The 22,093-nt window shown below is 40.0% G+C and overlaps 1 protein-coding gene across 4 annotated transcripts in view; it reads right to left on the reverse strand.

The window, feature by feature from the left end:
* LOC133648655 (kelch-like protein 29) overlaps positions 1-22,093 on the reverse strand; it is a 575,830-nt gene that overhangs the window by 32,096 nt on the left and 521,641 nt on the right. For all 4 annotated transcript variants that reach the window (XM_062044945.1, XM_062044946.1, XM_062044947.1 and 1 more), the window contains one exon: positions 15,386-15,566. In XM_062044945.1, coding sequence (XP_061900929.1) covers positions 15,386-15,566 — 181 coding nt within the window. The remainder of the gene's footprint in view (positions 1-15,385; positions 15,567-22,093) is intronic.

Raw genomic sequence — 22,093 nt, forward strand, 5'->3', positions numbered from 1 at the left:
CAGGGAGGTAATGGGTCCCATTTTTATAGTCTTTGGTATGACTCGGCTGGTGGACGCACAATCATGTGTGCTTACGGACTGTATCCTTTGCGGACTGTATTGATATATATTGATAAATAATGTAGGAACCAGAATATTAATAACAGAAAGAAACAACCCTTTTGTGTGAATGAGTGTGAATGAGTGTAAATGGGGGAGGGAGGTTTTTTGGGTTGGTGCACTAATTGTAAGTGTATCTTGTGTTTTTTATGTTGATTTAATAAAAAATAAAAAACCTGATACCGATAATAAAAAAAATGATACTGATAATTTCCGATATTACATTTTAAAGCATTTATCGGCCGATAATATTGGCAGGCCGATATCATCGGACATCTCCATATATATATATATATATATATATATATATATATATATATATATATATATATATATATATATATATATATATATATATATATATATATATAAATAATCCGTTCATGAATGAGTATATCCGTTCAGTCACCGTGTTCAATGGAAAAGTCTTATCTACAAAATTTGCAGGCAGCATACCCCTTCCCCTTCGAGCTGTCCTGGATGAACTGAAATTATTTTTTCCAATCATTTTGGAACTTGCAAGCGTACTTCTTCTTACTCGTCGTCGCCATGTCTCTTCTTTGTTCTTCTGCTTCGTCTCTGTTATGTTTTTGAACATTACTACTTGCCGTAGTTTTGAAGCAATGCATGATGGGAATCCGGATGTTGTGTGTCAGTGTATGAACGTGCCGGCTGGAATAAACACACGCTGAGAAATAGCTCCGTGCCTGCCTACTTTATGGGTTATAGATAACCTATGAATAACGGAGGCATACAGGACTGTCTCAGAAAATTTGAATATTGTGATAAAGTCCTTTATTTTCTGTAATGCAACTAAAAACATGAAAATGTCATACATTCTGGATTCATTACACATCAACTGAAATATTGCAAGCCTCTTATTATTTTAATATTGCTGATTATGCCATACAGCTTTAGAAAACTCAACAATCCTATCTCAAAAAATTAGAATATTTCCTCAGACCAAGTAAAAAAAAAACATTTTTTACAGCAAAACAAAATCAAACATTTGAAAATGTCAATTAATGCACTCAGTACTTGGTTGGAATCCTTTTGCACGGATTACTGCATCAATGCGGCGTGGCATGGAGGCAATCAGCCTGTGGCATTGCTGAGGTATTATGGATGCCCAGGATGCTTTAATAGCGGCCTTTAGCTCATTTGCATTATTGGGTCTGGTGTCTTTCAGCTTCTTCTTCACAATACCCCACAAATTCTCGATGGGGTTCAGGTCAGGGGAGTTGGCCGGCCAATCGAGGACAGTAACGCCATGGTCAGTACACCAGTTACTGGAGGTTTTGGCACTGTGGGCAGGTGCCAGATCGTGCTGGAAAATGAAATCATCTCCATAGAGCTTTTCAACAGATGGAAGCATGTAGTGCTCTAAAATCTCTTGGTACACAGCTGCATTGACTATGGACTTGATGAAACACAGTGGACCAACACCAGCAGCTGACATGGCTCCCCAAACCATTGCTGACTGTGGGAACTTCACACTGGATTTCAAGCAACTTGGATTTTGCTCCTCTCCAGCCTTCCTCCAGACTCTAGCGCCTTGACTTCCAAATGAAATACAAAACTTGCTTTTGTATGAAAACACGACTCTGGACCACTCTACAACTGTCCAGTGCTTCTTTTCCATAGCCCAAGTCAGACGCTTCTTCTGTTGTCTTGAGTTCAGGAGTGGCTTGACCACGGGAATACGGCTATTGTAGCCCATTTCCCGGACATGTCTGTGAACAGTGGCTTTTGATACCTGGACTCCAGCTTCAGTCCACTGCCTTTGAAGCTCTCCCAAATTCTGGAAGCGGCTCTTCTTCACAGTGCTGTTAAGGCTGCGGTCCTCTCTCTTGGTTGTGCAGCGTTTCCTGCCACATTTCCTCCTTCCAACAGACTTTTTGTGAATGTGCTTTGAAACTGCACTCTGTGAACAGCCTGCTCTTTTAGAAATGTATTTTTGTGTCTTACTCTCCTGATGGAGGGTGTCAATGATGGTCCTCTGGACAGCAGTCAGGTCAGCAGTCTTCCCCATACTTGTGATTTAGTTTACTTAACCAACCTAAGTGTTTTTAAAGGCTCAGGGAAACCCTTGCAGGTGTTTCGAGTTAATTAGACGATTCAAGTGATTAGTTAAATAGCCTGCTAGTATACTTTTTCATGATATTCTAATATTTTGAGATAGGATTTTTGAGTTTTCTTAAGCTCTATGCCATAATCAGCAATATTAAAATGACAAAAGGCTTGCAATATTTCAGTTGATGTGTAATGAATCCAGAATGTATGACATGTTCATGTTTTTAGTTGCATTACAGAAAATAAAGGACTTTATCACAATATTCTAATTTTCTGAGACAGTTCTGTATATAATAGTCTCCTTTTCAGGTGAGAGGACGCTAAAGGCAGTGCCTTTAAGGCACGCCCCCAATATTGTTGTCCGGGTGGAAATCGGGAGAAATTCAGGAGAATGGTTGCCCCGGGAGATTTTCGGGAGGGGTACTGAAATTCGTGAGTCTCCCAGGAAAATCGGGAGGGTTGGCAAGTATGCTTGAAGGTTCCAGGTTCGATCCCCGCTTCCGCCATCCTAGTCACTGCCGTTGTGTCCTTGGGCAAGACACTTTACCCACCTGCTCCCAGTGCCACCCACACTGGTTTAAATGTAACTTAGATACTGGGTTTCACTATGTAAAGCGCTTTGAGTCACCAGAGAAAAGCACTATATACAATATAATTCACAAATAACTCCACGGTGAAGTTTTGGGGAATTTACTGAGAACTTTACGAAACTGAAACAATACAAAAAGAATGCCATTGTAAGTTAATAATACTAATACAGACACTCATAGATGTTGTTAGCATATTAGCTAATGCTAACGACGCTAGCTTCATAACATTACAATGGCACATACAAATATGCATGGAAACACTCCTACAGACACCACACATGGGATGGTTTAGTAACTATGAATTGCTGAAACTTATTGTGAAACTTACAAACGTTGCTTGGAGTGATAAATGAAGAATCCTTCCGAGCAGGACCGCTATGGACGGTTTTAATTTTGGTTCAGGGCAAAACAGAAATTACATTTTCAACTCGCAGCACCTGAATTAGCGAACTTGTCCAAAACACGGCGCCATAGCACAAACAATAACACACCATTTTAGTCCTTTGCTGGGGTCTAATGACAACTATTAAACACAAAACTAATTTGGCAATTAGCTGAACAAAAATCCATAAATTTGCCACACCTTTTTATAAGCCGCAGGGTCAAAAGTGTTGGAAAAAAGTAGCCACCAAATGTCCGGAATTTACAGTAATTGCGATTTTCTTTTCAAAATTGCAATTGCGGTTCAATTCGCAATATTTTAGACATAAAAATGCATACAAATACTAAAATAACAAGTGAAGGAAGACATGTTATTTATAGACTGTAAATCACCATATTATTCTCTCTAGGTGCCACACAGAACAATATGCAATAATTTACTTTAAAAAATATTTTCCGTTATGCAGACAGACTCACAGCTTTTGTCCATAAGGGGAGCCGCACTTTTTTTGAAAGACATGACGGCAGATCAATTTTTTTTTAATGCATTACAACTTGTAAATAATAGTAAATAAATGTCTGCTTACGGGGAGCCAATGGGAACTCCTCTATTCCACCCCATCCATTCATTTTCTACCGCTTGTCCCTGTTGGGGTCACGGGGGGTGCTGGAGCCTATCTCAGCTGCATTCGGGCGGAAGGCGGGGTACACCCTGGACAAGTCGCCACCTCATCACAGATAGACAGACAACATTCACACTTACATTCACACACTAGGGCCAATTTAGTGTTGCCAATCAACCTATCCCCAGGTGCATGTCTTTGGAGGTGGGAGGAAGCCGGAGTACCCGGAGGGAAACCACACAGTCATGGGGAGAACATGCAAACTCCACACAGAAAGATCCTGAGCCCAGGATTGAACCAGGGACCTTCGTATTCCGCCCAGAAAATCGGATAACCATTTAAAAAGTGCCAACAATTCTCCATTTACATTTCATGACTTGGATATCAACCAAGTATTAGTGATATTGTTATTATAAGCGCCAAACTATTTTTAGTGGCGCTGTGATCACGACCGTGTGTCCCTATGTTTACATCATCGAGTGGTCTGCTGTTTTCTCGCTTCCTTGCTCCCTGCGAGTTTATTGTACGTTTGTAGATCATAAATTATGCATCTCACCTGGACATGAGGCGTCTGAGTAGGTATTCCGACAAGTTGGTACACTTTGACAGCCATTTAGGACCGGAAACTGGCGAGGATGACACAAAAAAACGCTTTTTCCTCTCACCCCTTTTCTTCGTGAGGATTATGAGTCATTCTTCATCTAAACGGAATATATGAACATCCTACCAGTCGGCATCCTAATGACAGCAGACATTGTACAGTAAGTGATGTTTTATTATGTTTGTTGGCTCCCAGAAAGTCTGCAGTGAGCAGAAATCAGGGATGCTGTTGGGGGAAAAACAAACATTGTGATGCGTTTTTGAAATGAATGCGCCGCATATGCTTAGAATGACAAATGTCCCCAGCTCTAAAACATTGTGGTTTTGCACCAAGTTGAGTGTTTGGATGCAAAAGAGTGACAACTCTGCCAACACAACACCAGTCATTAGGCTGGGCCCCCCCTCGTTTGCATTGCTAGCATTGAAGTGTGCGATTCATAGTTATTTACAATACAACCTGCAGTGGGAACACGAGCAACAATGTTTGTCGCTGATTCGTTAGCAGAACACCTCGGTTGAGCGGCTGCGATACGGGGTGTCGTGTTGCTAGCAGTCTTCATGAAATATTAACCTGCAATGGCGCTTGAAGGGCGCACAAACCTGAGCGTTGCACGCAATAAATAAAACAAAAGCACGTCGTGATTGACACATCATTAGACAGCCATGAATTATTCAAAATCTGCAATCATATTCGTTGGCAAAAAGGATCGACAAGCAAGGCAAAGGCGCCAGCTCGGGGCACCTGATTGCAAGTTAAAAGCCTCCCCAACTCCGCTGCTGCCAACCCGGAAAAATAAAAAAAACGTGTCAAGTCATTAGTGAGCATGGGCACAGTCAGCTCTGGTCCTCAGGAGTGTTGATTTGTGCCGCGCTTCCCGAAAGAAAAGATAGAATCCCCGGTAGCTTTGCAGCGCCTCTGATTGAAGGCATAATTGCGACTGTGGGCTCGCATTTCACGGTGAGGAGCGTGAAACCCTTGGCGAGATGGATGGAGAGGTGCGGCGCCACGGAGGCAGCAAAGGACTGCAAATGAGGCGGCCGCCGTGCAGGCCTCTGTGTAAATAAGACGCGTTGTGTATACACACACACGCGCACATACTTGAGGAAGAAAGAAACGTGCTTTGTGTGTATGCAGACAATGTGCGCATCAATCAGGCGATGAGCGCAACGAATCAATGATGGCGGCGGCGTCCCCTAGCTGCCATCTGCATATCAAACACGGCAGCCTCTAACAAACGCTGACTAATATTTTTTTATATATATTTTATCTATTTTTGTGCGTGTACATTATATATATATATTTTTAAAGATATATATATATATACATAAATACATATACATATATTAACATACATATATACATATATATACACACATATATACATATATATACACACATATATATATATATATATATATATATATATATATATATATATATATATATATATATATACAAATATACATACATATATATACATACATATATATACAGTATGTATATACAAATATACATACATATACTGTACATTCATATATATATATACATACATATATATATACAAATATACATTCATATATATATATATATATACATAAATATAAATATATACTGTATATATATATATATATATATATATATATATATATATATATGTATATATATATATATATATATATATATATATATATATATAGATAGATAGCTAGATAGATAGATAGATAGATAGATAGATAGATAGATAGATAGATAGATAGATAGATAGATAGATAGATAGATAGATAGATACATACTGCCATCTGTATATCAAACAAGACAGCCACTAACAAACGCTGACTAATAATTTATTATACATCTGTTTTATCTATTTGTGTGCGTGTACATATATATACATCCATACATATACATATATATATATATATATATATATATATATATATATATATATATATATATATATATATATATATATATATATATATATACATATACATATATATATATATATATATATATATATATATATACACAGTATGTGTATATATATATATATATATATATATATATATATATATATATATATATATATATATATATATATATATATATATATATATATATATATATATATATATATATATATATATATATATATATACACACACACATATCCAGTACAGGCCAAAAGTTTGGACACACCTTCTCATTTAATGTGTGTTCTTTATTTTCATTACTATTGTAGATTGTCACTGAAGGCATCAAAACTATGAATGAACACATGTGGAGTTATGTACTTAACAAAAAAAGGTAAAATAACTGAAAACATGTTTTATATTCTAGTTTTTTTTAAATAGCCATCCTTTGCTCTGATTACTGCTTTGCACACTCTTGGCATTCTCTTGATGAGCTTCAAGAGGTAGTCACCTGAAATGGTTTTCACTTCACAGGTGTCATAGTTTTGATGCCTTCAGTGACAATCTACAATGTAAATAGTCATGAAAATAAAGAAAATGCATTGAAATGAGAAGGTGTGTCCAAACTTTTGGCCTGTACTGTGTATATCGTTCTTTCCTAAACAGTCCAATAACCCACAAAAAAAAAAAAACTGGTGCTTTTTCTTGATATTGTAACAATTTTAAACGAGAGATTTAAAACATTGCCTGTACAGCTAATACATGTTTATATTGGCCACAGTTTGACCCCTGGAACAGATTATTTTCTATAGCATTTCTTCCAATTGCAGTGTAAAGGGTGAAGGCTAAAATGTTCTTTTCGTAGAACCTCAAGAAGGTTCCAGTCTGCATCTCCTGGCCAGCAGCAGGACGTTGTGGGGATGTGACTCGCGTTTATGAGCTCTATGAAATAAATAGCCGCTGATAATCTGTCAGGAATGCTGCCAAGCAGCCGGGCCCGCTGTAATTTACGACACCTGTTCCACGGAGCCCACGTCGCCAACCAGCTGTTCGCCACTCGCAAATCTGCCTTCCCTTCTCCGCCTTTCACGCTGCTCCTCCCTGCAAACACGAGCGCTGCTTGGAGACGCTGAGATCGTCCGGCGTGATCAAGATCCTCGTTAGTGTCTAATGACTGATGCCGTTTCCTCCACCAGGGAAGGGGAGACGAGTTAGGACTAGCGGCGTTTGTCAACACTGCTAATGTAGTCGCAGGGAATCCAGTCGATATTTCACAAGACAGAAATGTAAACATACCAGGAAGTCACTTACTGCTACTCCCCACTCTGCAAAATAATGCTCTGGTGTACTGTACTCATGCCAGGAAGCAGTCTGAATATTGATCTGTGGCGGATATTTGGCTATGCATTCGTTACCGTCTGTTTGTTTGTTAGCAGCAAAAAAAATCATTAACAGACTTTCATGAATATTTTTAGGAGGTTGGCGGCAAGGAAAGAAACAATTACATGTTGGTGTAGAACTGTTTCTCTGAAACTAAAATTAAAAAGAACCTTTTCACAAAAAATACGTAATTGAGATACATTTTGAAGACACACTCATGTCCATCCTGCAATAGTCACAACACTGCATGATATGCTGCGATACAAACAAGGGTTGCACTTTTGTTCTTCTGAGCTCAGGAAAACGGAAACAGAAGAAAAGCGACGCTCGCATCTACACACAGAATTTGTCATGACAGTATGTTGCAATACCTCTAAAACATAAGACATTTCATAGAAAAAACAAGGTTCATTTGAGCTCAAGCTCACCAGGAGACAAGCAACACCTAAAATATACAGATGAGATACCTCACAACTGTGCATGGTATGCTGCAATGCCTGTAAAACTAACGAGAGATTCTTTCAGGAATCAAAGTTTATTTGAGCTCAGTAGATTGGAATAAAGAGACAAGCGATGCTCGCTTCTACACACGAGATTAGTCATGACAGTGCATGGTGTGCTGCTCTGCACAAGATTTACCTAAGCTGGGGAGAAGGTATTGGAGACGGTGACATTTGTCACAACAGTGCATGGTATATTGCAGAGCCTCTATAAAAAAGTGGTGATCTTTGTTAATCGGAGCTTGCGCCCACACTTGAAACGGAAGACAAGTGACATTTGCATTTAAATGTTAGATTTGTAAAGACAGTGCATGATATGCTGCAGCGACTTACCGTACATACACACTTCAAACAAAGACAAGTGACCCCTTATATCCGCACATCAGATTTGTCACGACAGTGCATGATATACTGCAGCGCCTCTTAAATAAAATTAAGTGGTGACCTTTATCGAAACCTGAATCCATATTTGAGACAAAGGACAAGCGACGCTCACATCGACACATTAGATTTGTCACAACAATGCATATTATGCTGCAGGGCAGCAAAGACAAAATTAAGGGCGTGTCCCAACAGTAACGTTTATGTTTTCGGTTGAAGAAAAAAAAAGCGTCCCGAGTCACATCCCGGCAGAAACGTTTCCTGGGTGAGAATGATGTAATACAGTGCCTCGTCATAAGGGGCACTGTAAATAAACAAAGCCACTAAAAACACCAAAGCTGTAGAAAAAGAAACAGCGCACAGGCACACACTTTAAAACACAAAAAAAAAGTGATGATGGTGGTTGCACCCAAAAAAAGTAACTCTTTTGTTTGGACAGACGAGGTGAAATGACTTCTGGGCTTCACACTTGATTACAAAACTGTGAAATATCAAGAGAGTGTTGACTGGGAGTCCTGAAGATTCCTCATCCACTGAAACTTGCCTCAGTCTACAGCTTCCCTCAAATGCTTATAGTCACACCTGCGATACTTTGCCTCTCGGAGTCTTAGAGTGGACAACGAAAGCAGAAATGCGCTTCTGCTAGGTTTAATCATACTTTAATCTTGAAGAGCTAACTGCTCCGAGCTAACTTGTTATGCTACATCAGAGCTAGTTTAGCTAGCACGATAATGTAACTTTCCATGAGTTAAGTTATGATGCATAATCTTTGTGTTGGTGTGTTGCTCATATATATTTTTCTACATTTCCCACAATGCATTGCTGGTGGCCATATTGGTAGGCTTCATTTTGTAAACATGCTCATTGTTCATCTGATCATTCATGCAGTCGTACTTATAATGCTGGCGAAGTGTGCGATTGTCAGCGGAGATAAAAACAACTTTTATCGCAGTCCTAATTGTATTTCTGGACAGAGGGAAGCAGCTGAACAGAAGAATGAACGGCAAAGGCGAGCATGGATTGCTGCAATCAACCAATCATATGTGACGTGCTATGGACAACTTTTGTGTTTATTTGGATCATTTAATTTCAGTTAATTAGGAACATCTTGTAAGTACAAATTAATCCAATATAAATGACAGCCTCACTTTGCATTAACTTGGTGTGCTTGTTCGAATAACTTTGATTTCGATACTGTACTCCCTTCTCTCTTCCGGACTGGAGCCTCCACATAAAACAAAAGTGTAGCGATGTGAGAACATTATTCTCCCAATCCTGCTTTACAGTCACAGTGTGCTGAGATTACTTTAGATTAGTAATCCAACATTATTCAGGGTGTCAAACTTGTGTTGTATCATTTCTGAGAGTGCATTACTCTAGCCTTGACGACACAACGTCCACTGGGTTTTTACAGATAAACATAAACTTCAAGAAACCATCCACAAACAAACCGGTCATAGCTTTCTAGACTCTAATAATTTTAAAAGTCCAGGCTCTCGGTGAACAAAGCTTACTCCTACTGCTGGCAAGGCATTGTGGAATGCTTCAGCAAAAAATCGTAAGCGCTCTATTTTCTAACATAGTTTGCAATGAGGTGATAATACATCATAAATTGATTACATTGTTTACTTAGACAGACGACAGCCTCAGAGGGGTCAGAATGAAGGGAAAGTGTCCAAAGGAGGTGCAGGCAAATGGGAAAAAAAAGAAGATAATGTTTGATATATTTGTGTTTATATAGATTAATATGTGTAGTCTGGCATTGTTTGATTCTGTATGTGCATTACTTTAAGAAGTGGATCTTGTCCAATAAAAGAAAGTACGGAAATGGCTGTCATTATTTACGTCACACACACAATTCACCAACATCGCCTTTAACAAACGCTACATTCAAAAGTTACAATACTAAACGACAGTAGTACATAATAGTGCAGTATATAACGGTAAAACACTGGTTTTAGCAGTAGTGTACAATAATAAAGGAGACAACAACTTATTCTTCTGGTATCCCGAGCTTCAAATTGTGGTTGTATTTAATATAATATGACGTGTGTATTATTATTATTGTGTACTGCATGTAGAGTTGGTAGATAACAATATTTTGTTGCCATAGTCCACTGAGGATGCAGTCAACACCGTCATCTACACCAACCTCACCCACTTAGAGGGCAAGGACACCTATGCCAGGCTATTATTCATCGACTACAGCTCTGCTTTTAACACGGTCATCCCACAAAAACTCACTGCTAAACTCCTCACTGTTGGTCTGACACCAACTCTCTGTGACTGGGTCCTGAACTTTCTCACAAACCGGCCCCAGTCAGTCAGAATCGGCAACCAGACATCAGGCACAAAGGTTCTAAGCATAGGGACCCCCAAGGCTGCGTGCTGAGCCCCCTATTGTACACCCTCTTCACAAACGACTGTGTGGCCTCCCAGAACAACACCAGTATCATTAAGTTTGCAGATGATACTACGGTCGTCGGACTGATCCCCGGGGGAGCTGAGGCATCGTACAGAAGGGAGGTAGCGGAACTGGTGGCCTGGTGTCAGGATAATAATCTCTCCTTGAACACAGACAAGACCAAGGAGATGATTATTGACCCACGGAGAAGGAGTACCCACTACACACCTCTGTACATAGGGGGGACAGGGTGAAAACCTTTAAATTCCTCGGGACCCACATCAGCGAGGACCTCACCTCGGATCACAACACCCAACAAACATAAAGAAAGCCCAGCAGCGACTGTACTTCCTAAGAAGGCTGAGAAAATTTGGCATGCCACCCAAAATTCTCAGCAACTTCTATAGAAGTACGGTTGAGAGTGTCCTTACCAGCTCAATCACGGTCTGGTATGGAAGCTGCACTGCTAAGGACATGAAGGCACTCCAGCGAGTGATTAAAACTGTTCAGTACATATCAGGAGTGTGACCCACCCATAATGTGTCACATTTTTGTGTTGATTTATTTATTTTATTTTATGGTTTGAATTCGTTTTTGGAGCTGTCATTCCACATGTATTACTATTCGCATTGGTCAGTAGGGGGCAGTAGGGCGTTTCTTCCCAATTGAATGCGATCACCTGCAGACCGGAAGCTTCTCGTCATTCTGATGAGAGCGACCAGTCTGTAAACATCTGAAACGTTCTGTGTGATTTTTCCTCCTGTATAACAGGTTAGTTTTGGTGAATCAACTCACTGAATAATATCCATGTGATCTTTATAAGTTTAAGTACACATTCTGATGGTGGAGCCTAACTCTGAAGTGTTTGTGAGTTGTAGTTTGTATTTGTGAATGAATCCAGTGCACAGCTGCAGTAATCAATACAAAATGGCGACGTGAGTGCGCAATGTTTGTATAGGAACTTCTGATCCTAATTCAGACTCCCAAATTAGAGCTCCCGTTTTCTTATTGATTTTATAATGTATATATGTGTAATGTGTGTGTTCTGAAAGAGGTTTTACATGCTATTTTGTGGTGTTTAGACATGGTTATATAAATTAAGCTCTCAGGAATGGTCAATGAACATTTCAAGTACAGTAACTTAAAGCTGCTATTATTAGAAGAAGAATATGAAGAAAAGTAAAGTATTTAAATGAATGTTGCTAAATTGTGCATTAAGTTAAAGGTGAATATTCCCGAGAAAGATAAGACAGTGAAATAATGTCTAATTGGGCACTATATTGTATGTTTTGGAGTGATGTGGATATGTAAAAAATATATGGTAAAGGCATACAGTATTGTTATGGTAATTATTACTCCAGTGATACAGTAACAGTTTAATGATAGTTTATTGAGTGTTTTGATGAACATAGAGGTGAAGATAAAGTAAAATACATTGACATGATAATACAAAGTGACAAAATATATGGGAAATGAAGTGAATTGTGGATTTGTAATTTCTGTTAATAAATTCTGATGAGAGCGACCAGTCTGTAAACATCTGAAACGTTCTGTGTGATTTTTCCTCCTGTATAACAGGACATTATTATCTGACTGCTTGTCGTGGCTACCTGGGACCTGCAACAGGAGCAGCCTTCCCCTCACTACAGGACATGTACTCTACCAGGGCCACCAGGAGAGCACACAACATCATAAAGGACAGTACACCCCCAGCACAGTCTCTTCAGCCTCCTACCATCAGGCAGATGATACAGGAGCCAGAAATCCAGGACTATGAGACTGAAAAACAGTTTCTACCCACAGGCCATCAGGCTTGTGAATGCTAACTTGTGAATGCTAGCTCTCTCTCTCTCTCTCTCTCTCTCTCTCTCTCTCTCTCTCTCTCTCCCCCCCCCCGTTTTACTTTTGTCTTTTTGAACAAAAGACATCTACCATGACCACCCCCGAACTGTGAACCATCACTGTAGACTTTTCACCTTTGATCACTAAAGACACTTTAACTGCTGCTGTGACCAAATGTCACCTCCATATTTATTCTGTTGACTGTCAATCAGAATGTGCAATAATGTTATGTTACTTACTGTGCCTTGTATATACATTTTTCTTTTTCTTTTTAGCTAAGTACCGTGTGACTTGTTGAAGGGTGGACTAGCAAAGTAAGTTTTTTCATTGTATGGCAAACTGTCTGTTTAACTGTGCATATGACAATAAACAATCTTGAATCTTGAATAGTGCTAATAGTAGTAACTACATCACAATCACAGCTTTGTTGTTTATTTTGTTGTTGTTGACGTGCTTTCTCCCTTTTACGGTCACGTGACCGGGACGGGGCGGCAACATCATCATTCTCTGATACTACTCACGGCTTCTTTCGGCGCACGGAAACGACAAGGTGTGGGTTTTCAGACATTACCCCTCGGAGCTTTTTCTCAAAAACGCTAATTTCAGACCACCAAGAATGACGTTTATGTGGGGATAAAAGGCTGAAACGATACAAATCTTTACCGTTTCCACCTAAAAACCTTCCTGTGAGGAAAGGCCTTAAGTGGTGACCTTTGTTCATGAAAACTTGCGTCTGCACTTGAAACAAATGACAAGCGGCGCTCACATCTACACATTAGATTGGTCACGACAGTGCATGATATGCTGCAGCTCCTCTAAAACCATAAAGTGATGACCTTTGTTTATCGAAATTTGTGTTCACACTTGAAACAAAGGAGAAGCGGAAGTAACATAATAAAACCCAAAACCAGTGAAGCTGGCACATTGTGTAAATGGTAAATAAAAACAGAATACAATGATTTGCAAATCCTTTTCAACATATATTCAATTGAATAGACTGCAAAGACAAGATACTTAATGTTAGAACTGGAACACTTTATTTTTTGCAAAAAATAGCTCTTTTGGAATTTGATGCCTGCAACATGTTTCAAAAAAGCTGGCACAAGTGGTAAAAAAAGACTGAGAAATTTGAGGAATGCTCATCAAACACTTATTTGGAAAATCCCACAGGTGAACAGGCTAGTTGGGAACAGGTGGGTGCCATGAGATGGGGCAAGCGTCACCACTTTGTGAACAAATGCGTGAGCAAATGATCGAACAGTTTAAGAACAAACTATTGCAAGGAATTTAGGGATTTCACCATCTACGGTCCGTAATACCATCAAAAGGTTCAGAGAATCTGGAGAAATCACTGCAAGGCCGAAAACCAACATTGAATGCCCGTGATCTTCGATCCCTCAGGTGGTACAGCATCAAAAACTGACATCAGTGTGTAAAGGACAACACCACATGGGCTCAGGAACACTTCACTACAGTTCATTGCTACATCTGTAAGTGCAAGTTAAAACTCAACTTTGCAAAGCGAAAGCCATTTATCAACAACACCCAGAAAAGCAGCCGGCTTCGTTGGACCCAAGCTTATCTAAGATGGACTGATGCAAAGTGGAAAAGTGTTCTGTGGTCTGACGAGTCCACATTTCAAATTGTTTTTGGAAACTGTGGACGTCGTGTCCTACGGACCAAAGAGGAAAAGAACCATCCGCATTGTTCTAGGCGCAAAGTTCAAAAGCCAGCATCTGTGATGGTATGGGGGTGTATTAGTGCCCAAGGTACGGGTAGCGTACACATCTGTGAAGGCACCATTAATGCTGATAGGTACATACAGGTTTTGGAGCAACATGTTGCCATCCAAGCAACATTATCATGGACGCCCCTGCTTATTTCAGCAAAACAATGCAAGCCACGTGTTACAACAGCGTGGCTTCGTAGTAAAAGAGTGCGGGTACAAGAATGGCCTGCCTGTAGTCCAAACCTGTCTCCCATTGAAAATGTGTGGCGCATTATGAAGCCTAAAATACCACAACGGAGACCCCCGGACTGTTGAACAACTTGAGCTGTACATCATGCAAAAATGGGAAATAATTCCATCTGAAAAGCTTCAAAAATTGGTCTCCTCATTTTGCAAACGTTTACTGAGTGTTGTTAAAAGGAAAGGTCATGTAACACAGTGGTAAAAATGCCCCTGTGCCAACTTTTTGCAATGTTTTGCTGCCATTAAATTCTAAGTAAATGATTATTTGCAAAAAAAAAAAAATTAAGTTTCTCAGTTTGAACATTAAATATCTTGTCTTTGCAGTCTATTCAATAGAATATAAGTAGAAAAAGATGTGCAAATCATTGTATTTTGTTTTTATTTACGAATTACACAACGTGCCAACTTCACTGGTTTTGGGTTTTGTACATATGAAATTGGTCATGATAGTGCATGGCATACCTCAATGACACTAAAATTAGAAAAATGAAATTCTCTCGGGAAAAAGTGTTAACCTTTGTTAATCTGGGTTCAGAAGACAAGAGCCACGTGTGTGCATCCATAGTCACGACACGTGAACTCTGCTGGGTGTTACTCTATTAGTTAAGGGTCAGGGACCAGCCTACCTCTCCACGTGGTCCAGATTCCCTGAAATGCCCAGGCCTCCGATGGCGTAGAGCTTTCCGTCATAGACCAGGCTGTTGTGTCTGCAGCGAGCCACCGTCATCCGGGACACCAGATTCCAGTTGTCCAGCAGCGACATGTAGCACCACACGTCCGCTAGCATCACCCCAGACTCCGTTCCACCTGGAAGCAGCCCAAAGATAAATAGTTTAAAAACAACAGTTTCCACAACACGCTGCTGCGAGGGTGAGCGAGGTTAGCAGCAGGAGCTCGCTGATTGGCTACCCGGAACATCTCTGATTTCCCCAGCCGGCTTGTCCCGACTCCTGGCGTACACGAGCGCGCTTGTTCCCGTGGCCAAACACACATTTACATTTATATGGAAAGAGAGCAGGAGAAAAGGAGGAAACAGTCAAAGACAAATCTCAGCACCTTTCCAGCGAGCGGCGTCAAGGTGAGAGCGCGATGCCCGTACAAAGTGGGCACAAATGGACCGTGGAGGGAGAAAATCCCGTGGTCGTGAGCGATTGGAGAGGAAAAAGAGCTTCACAGCGAGGGAGAACGGTCGTCCTTTTCCACGCTCTTTAAATATTTGACAAAAGTCGCCAAAGACGCTTTGTTTGACTTTGTCGAGTTACTGCACCGCTGCTGCTAAACCAGGAAAGTAGCTTGGTTCTACCAACCGTATGTGGGCTCTGTACCGAGGATGTCGTTGTGGCTTGTACAGCCCTTTGAGACACTTGTGATTTAGGGCTATATAAATAAACATTGATTGATTGATTGATTGATAATGCTCAAATTGTAAGCACCATACAAAAAGACTATCTTCATTAGCTTCCTCCAATATTTGTTACTTCATTAGCAAGATTATGCAAAAACTACTGAATGTTTGTCAAATGAAAGGGCATGGCCTAAAAGAGAGGCCATGACTTGATCTGGACAAAAGTGCACATGGTCAGTTTTCTTTTTGCTTTTACTGTATGAGTGTGGCCTTGGAGGAGGTCTGTGCTCGAATGCCAGGTAATCACGCTTTAATCAACATCATGTTTAATCAACATCTTCGATAGCCAATAAGTATGATTCCCAATATAGCTGCCTTGTTGTAAAAATGCTAAATTGACGGTCATTATTACATCCCTCGAGGAGTTTTTTCTCTTGTATCAGTTTGCTGTTTTCTAGTTAGCAGGATTCTTTCACAAAAGAGACAGAATGTGCCCTAAGGACAACGCCAGTACAGGGGTACCTCAACTTCAGAGTGTTTTAATATGAGAGCTGTCCCTCACCGAATTGTAAAACAAAACAAAAATTCAATAGTTAGTTGGCGTAGTGAATAACACAGTGAACCCTGCAAGATGGTCTTATTTGCTAGCGTTAGCTTATAGCTAGAGATGGACATAACTTTGTTTTCCAACCATGGGAAGGAAGAAAGTGAGTGTGAAGGACAGTGCTGAGAAGAAGTGGATGATATTTATTAAGTTAAAGAAAGAAAAACATCAGTGTAGCTGGCTAACTTTATCAAGCAGTTGGAGCGCAGCACTACTGAAGCAGAATGAGTCGATAACGCCAGCTAAGGATGTTAAAATAGTATCTAAACGGTGGATATTTATCCACGAAAATATGGAGAAGCTGCTGACAGTGTGTTTGACGGAGAAGCAAATGGAAGGAGATAGCGTAGAAGTCCACTCTCCAAGGTAAATGATGTAAATTGTTATTACAATACCCCATAAAACTACTGTAGTTGTATGGATCCAAAAACACTGCCAGTAAGATTTGGCCTCAAAAAAAAAAAAAACATTGACAAAACCAAATAAATACAAAAAAATGCAGTATTTTTAATGGGTATTTTTTGTATTATTATTTTCAAAGCCAACATTCATATTTTTGTAAATTGTTATTGTTACTGTCAGGTTTTTATTTTAAACTTTTCCTTTTCACATTTGCTTCTCTTTTTTACGGTTTCAAACTAACGATATCTGTTTGACATGGGGGGGGGGGGGGCAGGTGCCTGTGGGCGGAGCTTACAACACATTTACCCAGAAGCAGTTTTATTAGACTTTGACTTGTCTAAAACACCGTAGAAGAAGACGGGAAGACCCAGGGCGTTTAAATCAAGTTTAAAAACATTTCAAAATATGAAATTATGAAATTATTAAGAAAAATCTATCTTGAGTAGGCCTTTGTGTGTTGCAGTCGGCAGATTTATCTCCTGCTCACAAATAAATCTTAAAGATAATATACAGTATACTTTTACTACTACTTACTACTTTGTTAGTTTCAAAATTGGTTTTAGATTTACATTTCAGCAATAGGAGGTTGTTAGGATAACATATATTGTTTAATGCCAACAAAAAAATGCTTTGATTCATTGTTATTTTTAACTTGAGGCATGATTCTTTTTACAAAACAAGCAAAATAACTTAACTTAAAGCAATTATTCCTATTTATTTCTTATGATACAGTGTGTGGAGGATTTATTATACGATTGCTTTATTAGTTTTTTAAATTAAATGTAATATGGCAGTGAACTTTCAGCTTTGCTCACTTGATGATGTAGTTGGACATTTTTACCGCCAGAAATACGCTGGAAACAATCCAGATGATGTTCCAGATTCTGTCTTTCTTGTTAAAATAAATACAGCAAAATCACAATGTACTACTCAGATATTATTTTTATTGATGTATCAATGTAATTGTGAATAGAAATGTCTTCTCTAAAAGGCCAGCCTATTTAAAAAAATATATATTTTAAATAATCCCTTCGCTTTACAATATACAGTCAATTTTTTTTTCATTCCGTTGGAAATGGTTGTACCTTCCCTAACCAGGAAGGCGCCATCATCCTGTCTAGAAACATAGACTACTATTTAAGTCTCACTTGACTGACTACACTAGAGCAAGCCCGGTCACAGGCAATTACAATGTCTGTTAGTCCGGGTGAGGAGTCAGTTAAGCTAGAACTAGCCAGCGCCAGGCTGGATAATCCATGTACGCATAGCAATTCTCTTAGAATAATACACAATTCACATAATGTTTTTTCTGTTGTGTCTGTGTCAGAGGTGGACATGCATTCTACTGAGGTGGCAAATTATGATATGTCCAGTCTATTGCAGCACCAAGCAAACAATCGGAAAATTCCCGTCATATCAATTCCTAGATATGGTCGAAACTATTTAAAGTGCACTACGCATAATAAACGCAACATTGTTAATATTGCCACTACGGATAATCTTAACAAAAACTCGTCAAAACAGCCCAATACCTATAATATGGGCTTTTTAAACATAAGATCATTGTCTCCCAAGGCGTTATTGGTTAATGAGGTCATTAGAGACAACAATCTTAACGTCATTGGTCTTAGCGAAACCTGGCTCAAACCAGACAAATTTTTTGCGCTCAATGAGGCATCTCCTCCTAACTATACGAATGCGCATGTTGCCCGTCCTCTTAAAAGGGGAGGGGGTGTCACACTAATATACAATGAAAATTTCAACCTTACCCCTAACCTAAATAATAAATATAAATCGTTTGAGGTGCTTACTATGAGGTCGGTCACACCGCTACCTCTCGACCTGGCTGTTATCTACCGCCCCCCTGGGCCCTATTCGGACTTTATCAGTGAATTCTCAGAGTTCGTTGCTGATCTAGTGACGCACGCCGACAATATAATCATAATGGGGGACTTTAATATCCATATGAATACCCCATCGGACCCTCAGTGCGTGGCGCTCCAAACCATAATTGATAGCTGTGGTCTTAAACAAATAATACATGAACCCACGCATCGCAACGGTAATACAATAGATCTAGTGCTTGTCAGGGGTGTCACCACCTCCAAAGTTATGATACTTCCATATACTAAAGTAATGTCCGATCATTACCTTATAAAATTTGAAGTTTTGACTCATTGTCAACAAGCTAATAATAATAATAACTGCTATAGCGGCCGCAACATTAATGCTGCCACAACGATGACTCTTGCTGACCTACTGCCTTCGGTAATGGCACCATTCCCAAATTATGTCGGCTCTATTGATAACCTCACAAACAACTTTGACGATGCCTTGCGCGAAATCATTGATAGTATAGCACCGCTAAAGCAAAAAAGGGCCCCTAAAAGGCGCACCCCATGGTTTACAGAAGAAATTAGAGCTCATAAATTATCATGTAGAAAACTGGAACGCAAATGGCGCGCGACTAAACTTGAGGTTTTCCGTCAAGCATGGAGTGATAGTTTAATCACTTATAAACGCATGCTTACCTTAGCTAAAGCTAAATACTACTCAAATCTCATCCGCCTCAACAAAAACGATCCTAAATTTCTGTTTAGTACAGTAGCATCGCTAACCCAACAAGGGACTCCTCCCAGTAGCTCCACCCACTCGGCAGATGATTTTATGAATTTCTTTAATAAGAAAATTGAACTCATTAGAAAGGAGATTAAAGACAACGCATCCCAGCTACAACTGGGTTCTATTAACACAAATACGACTGTATATACGACGGACACTGCCCTCCAAAATAGTCTCTATATTTTTGATGAAATAACATTAGAGGAATTATTACAGCGTGTAAGTGGGATAAAACAAACAACATGTTTACTTGACCCACTTCCTGGGAAACTTATCAAGGAACTGTTTGTATTATTAGGTCCATCAGTGTTAAATATTAGAAACGTATCACTTTCCTCCGGCACTGTTCCCCTAGCATTCAAAAAAGCGGTTATTCATCCTCTGCTCAAAAGACCTAACCTCGATCCTGACCTCATGGTAAACTACCGACCGGTCTCCCACCTTCCGTTTATTTCCAAAATTCTCGAAAAAATTGTTGCACAGCAGCTAAATGAACACTTAGTAACTAACAATCTCTGTGAACCTTTTCAATCCGGTTTCAGGGCAAATCACTCTACGGAGACAGCCCTCGCAAAAATGACTAATGATCTATTGCTAACGATGGATTCTGATGCGTCATCTATGTTGCTGCTTCTTGATCTTAGCGCCGCTTTCGATACCGTCGATCATAATATTTTATTAGAGCGTATCAAAACACGTATTGGTATGTCAGACTTAGCCTTGTCTTGGTTTAACTCTTATCTTACTGACAGGATGCAGTGCGTCTCCCATAACAATGTGACCTCGGACTATGTCAAGGTAACATGCGGAGTTCCCAGGGTTCGGTTCTTGGCCCTGCACACTTTAGTATTTACATGCTGCCGCTGGGTGACATCATACGCAAGTACGGTGTTAGCTTTCACTGTTATGCTGATGACACTCAACTCTACATGCCCCTAAAGCTGACCAACACGCCGGACTGTAGTCAGCTGGAGGCGTGTCTTAATGAAATTAAACAATGGATGTCCGCTAACTTTTTGCAACTCAACGCTAAGAAAACGGAAATGCTGATTATCGGTCCTGCTAGACACCAACATCTATTTAATAATACCACCTTAACATTTGACAACCAAACAGTTAAACAAGGCGACTCGGTAAAGAATCTGGGTATTATCTTCGACCCAACCCTCTCGTTTGAGTCACACATTAAGAGTGTTACTAAAACGGCCTTCTTTCATCTCCGTAATATCGCTAAAATTCGTTCCATCTTGTCCACTAGCGACGCTGAGATCATTATTCATGCGTTCGTTACGTCTCGTCTCGATTACTGTAACGTATTATTTTCGGGTCTCCCTATGTCTAGCATTAAAAGATTACAGTTGGTACAAAATGCGGCTGCAAGGCTTTTGACAAAAACAAGAAAGTTTGATCATATTACGCCTATACTGGCTCACTTGCACTGGCTTCCTGTGCACTTAAGATGCGACTTTAAGGTTTTACTACTTACGTATAAAATACTACACGGTTTAGCTCCAGCCTATCTCGCCGATTGTATTGTACCATATGTCCCGACAAGAAATCTGCGTTAGAAGAACTCCGGCTTATTAGTGCTTCCCAGAGCCAAAAAAAAGTCTGCGGGCTATAGAGCGTTTTCTATTCGGGCTCCAGTACTCTGGAATGCCCTCCCGGTAACAGTTAGAGATGCTACCTCAGTAGAAGCATTTAAGTCCCATCTTAAAACTCATTTGTATAATCTAGCCTTTAAATAGACCCCCCTTTTTTTAGACCAGTTGATCTGCCGTTTCTTTTCTTCTCTCCTCTTCTCCCCTGTCCCTTGCGAGGGGGAGTTGCATAGGTTCGGTGGCCATGGATGAAGTGCTGGCTGTCCAGAGTCGGGACCCCGGGTGGACCACTAGCCTGTGCATCGGTTGGGGACATCTCTGCGCTGCTGACCCGTCTCCGCTCGGGATGGTTTCCTGTTGGCCCCGCTGTGGACTGGACTCCCGCTGATGTGTTGGATCCACTGTGGACTGGACTTTCACAATGTTATGTCAGACCCACTCGACATCCATTGCTTTCGGTCTCCCCTAGAGGGGGGGGGGGGTTACCCACATATGCGGTCCTCTCCAAGGTTTCTCATAGTCATTCACCGACGTCCCACTGGGGTGAGTTTTTCCTTGCCCGTATGTGGGCTCTGTACCGAGGATGTCGTTGTGGCTTGTACAGCCCTTTGAGACACTTGTGATTTAGGGCTATATAAATAAACATTGATTGATTGATTGATTGCACTTTCAAATGTAAATGTAAATATTATTTGCAATGTCATTTAGGATAGCTGAGTGTGTTCCCCCTATTTTGTATTATTTGCAATCATATAAACAA

Source organism: Entelurus aequoreus, linkage group LG04, assembly GCF_033978785.1.
Source record: "Entelurus aequoreus isolate RoL-2023_Sb linkage group LG04, RoL_Eaeq_v1.1, whole genome shotgun sequence".
Lineage (NCBI taxonomy): Eukaryota > Metazoa > Chordata > Actinopteri > Syngnathiformes > Syngnathidae > Entelurus > Entelurus aequoreus.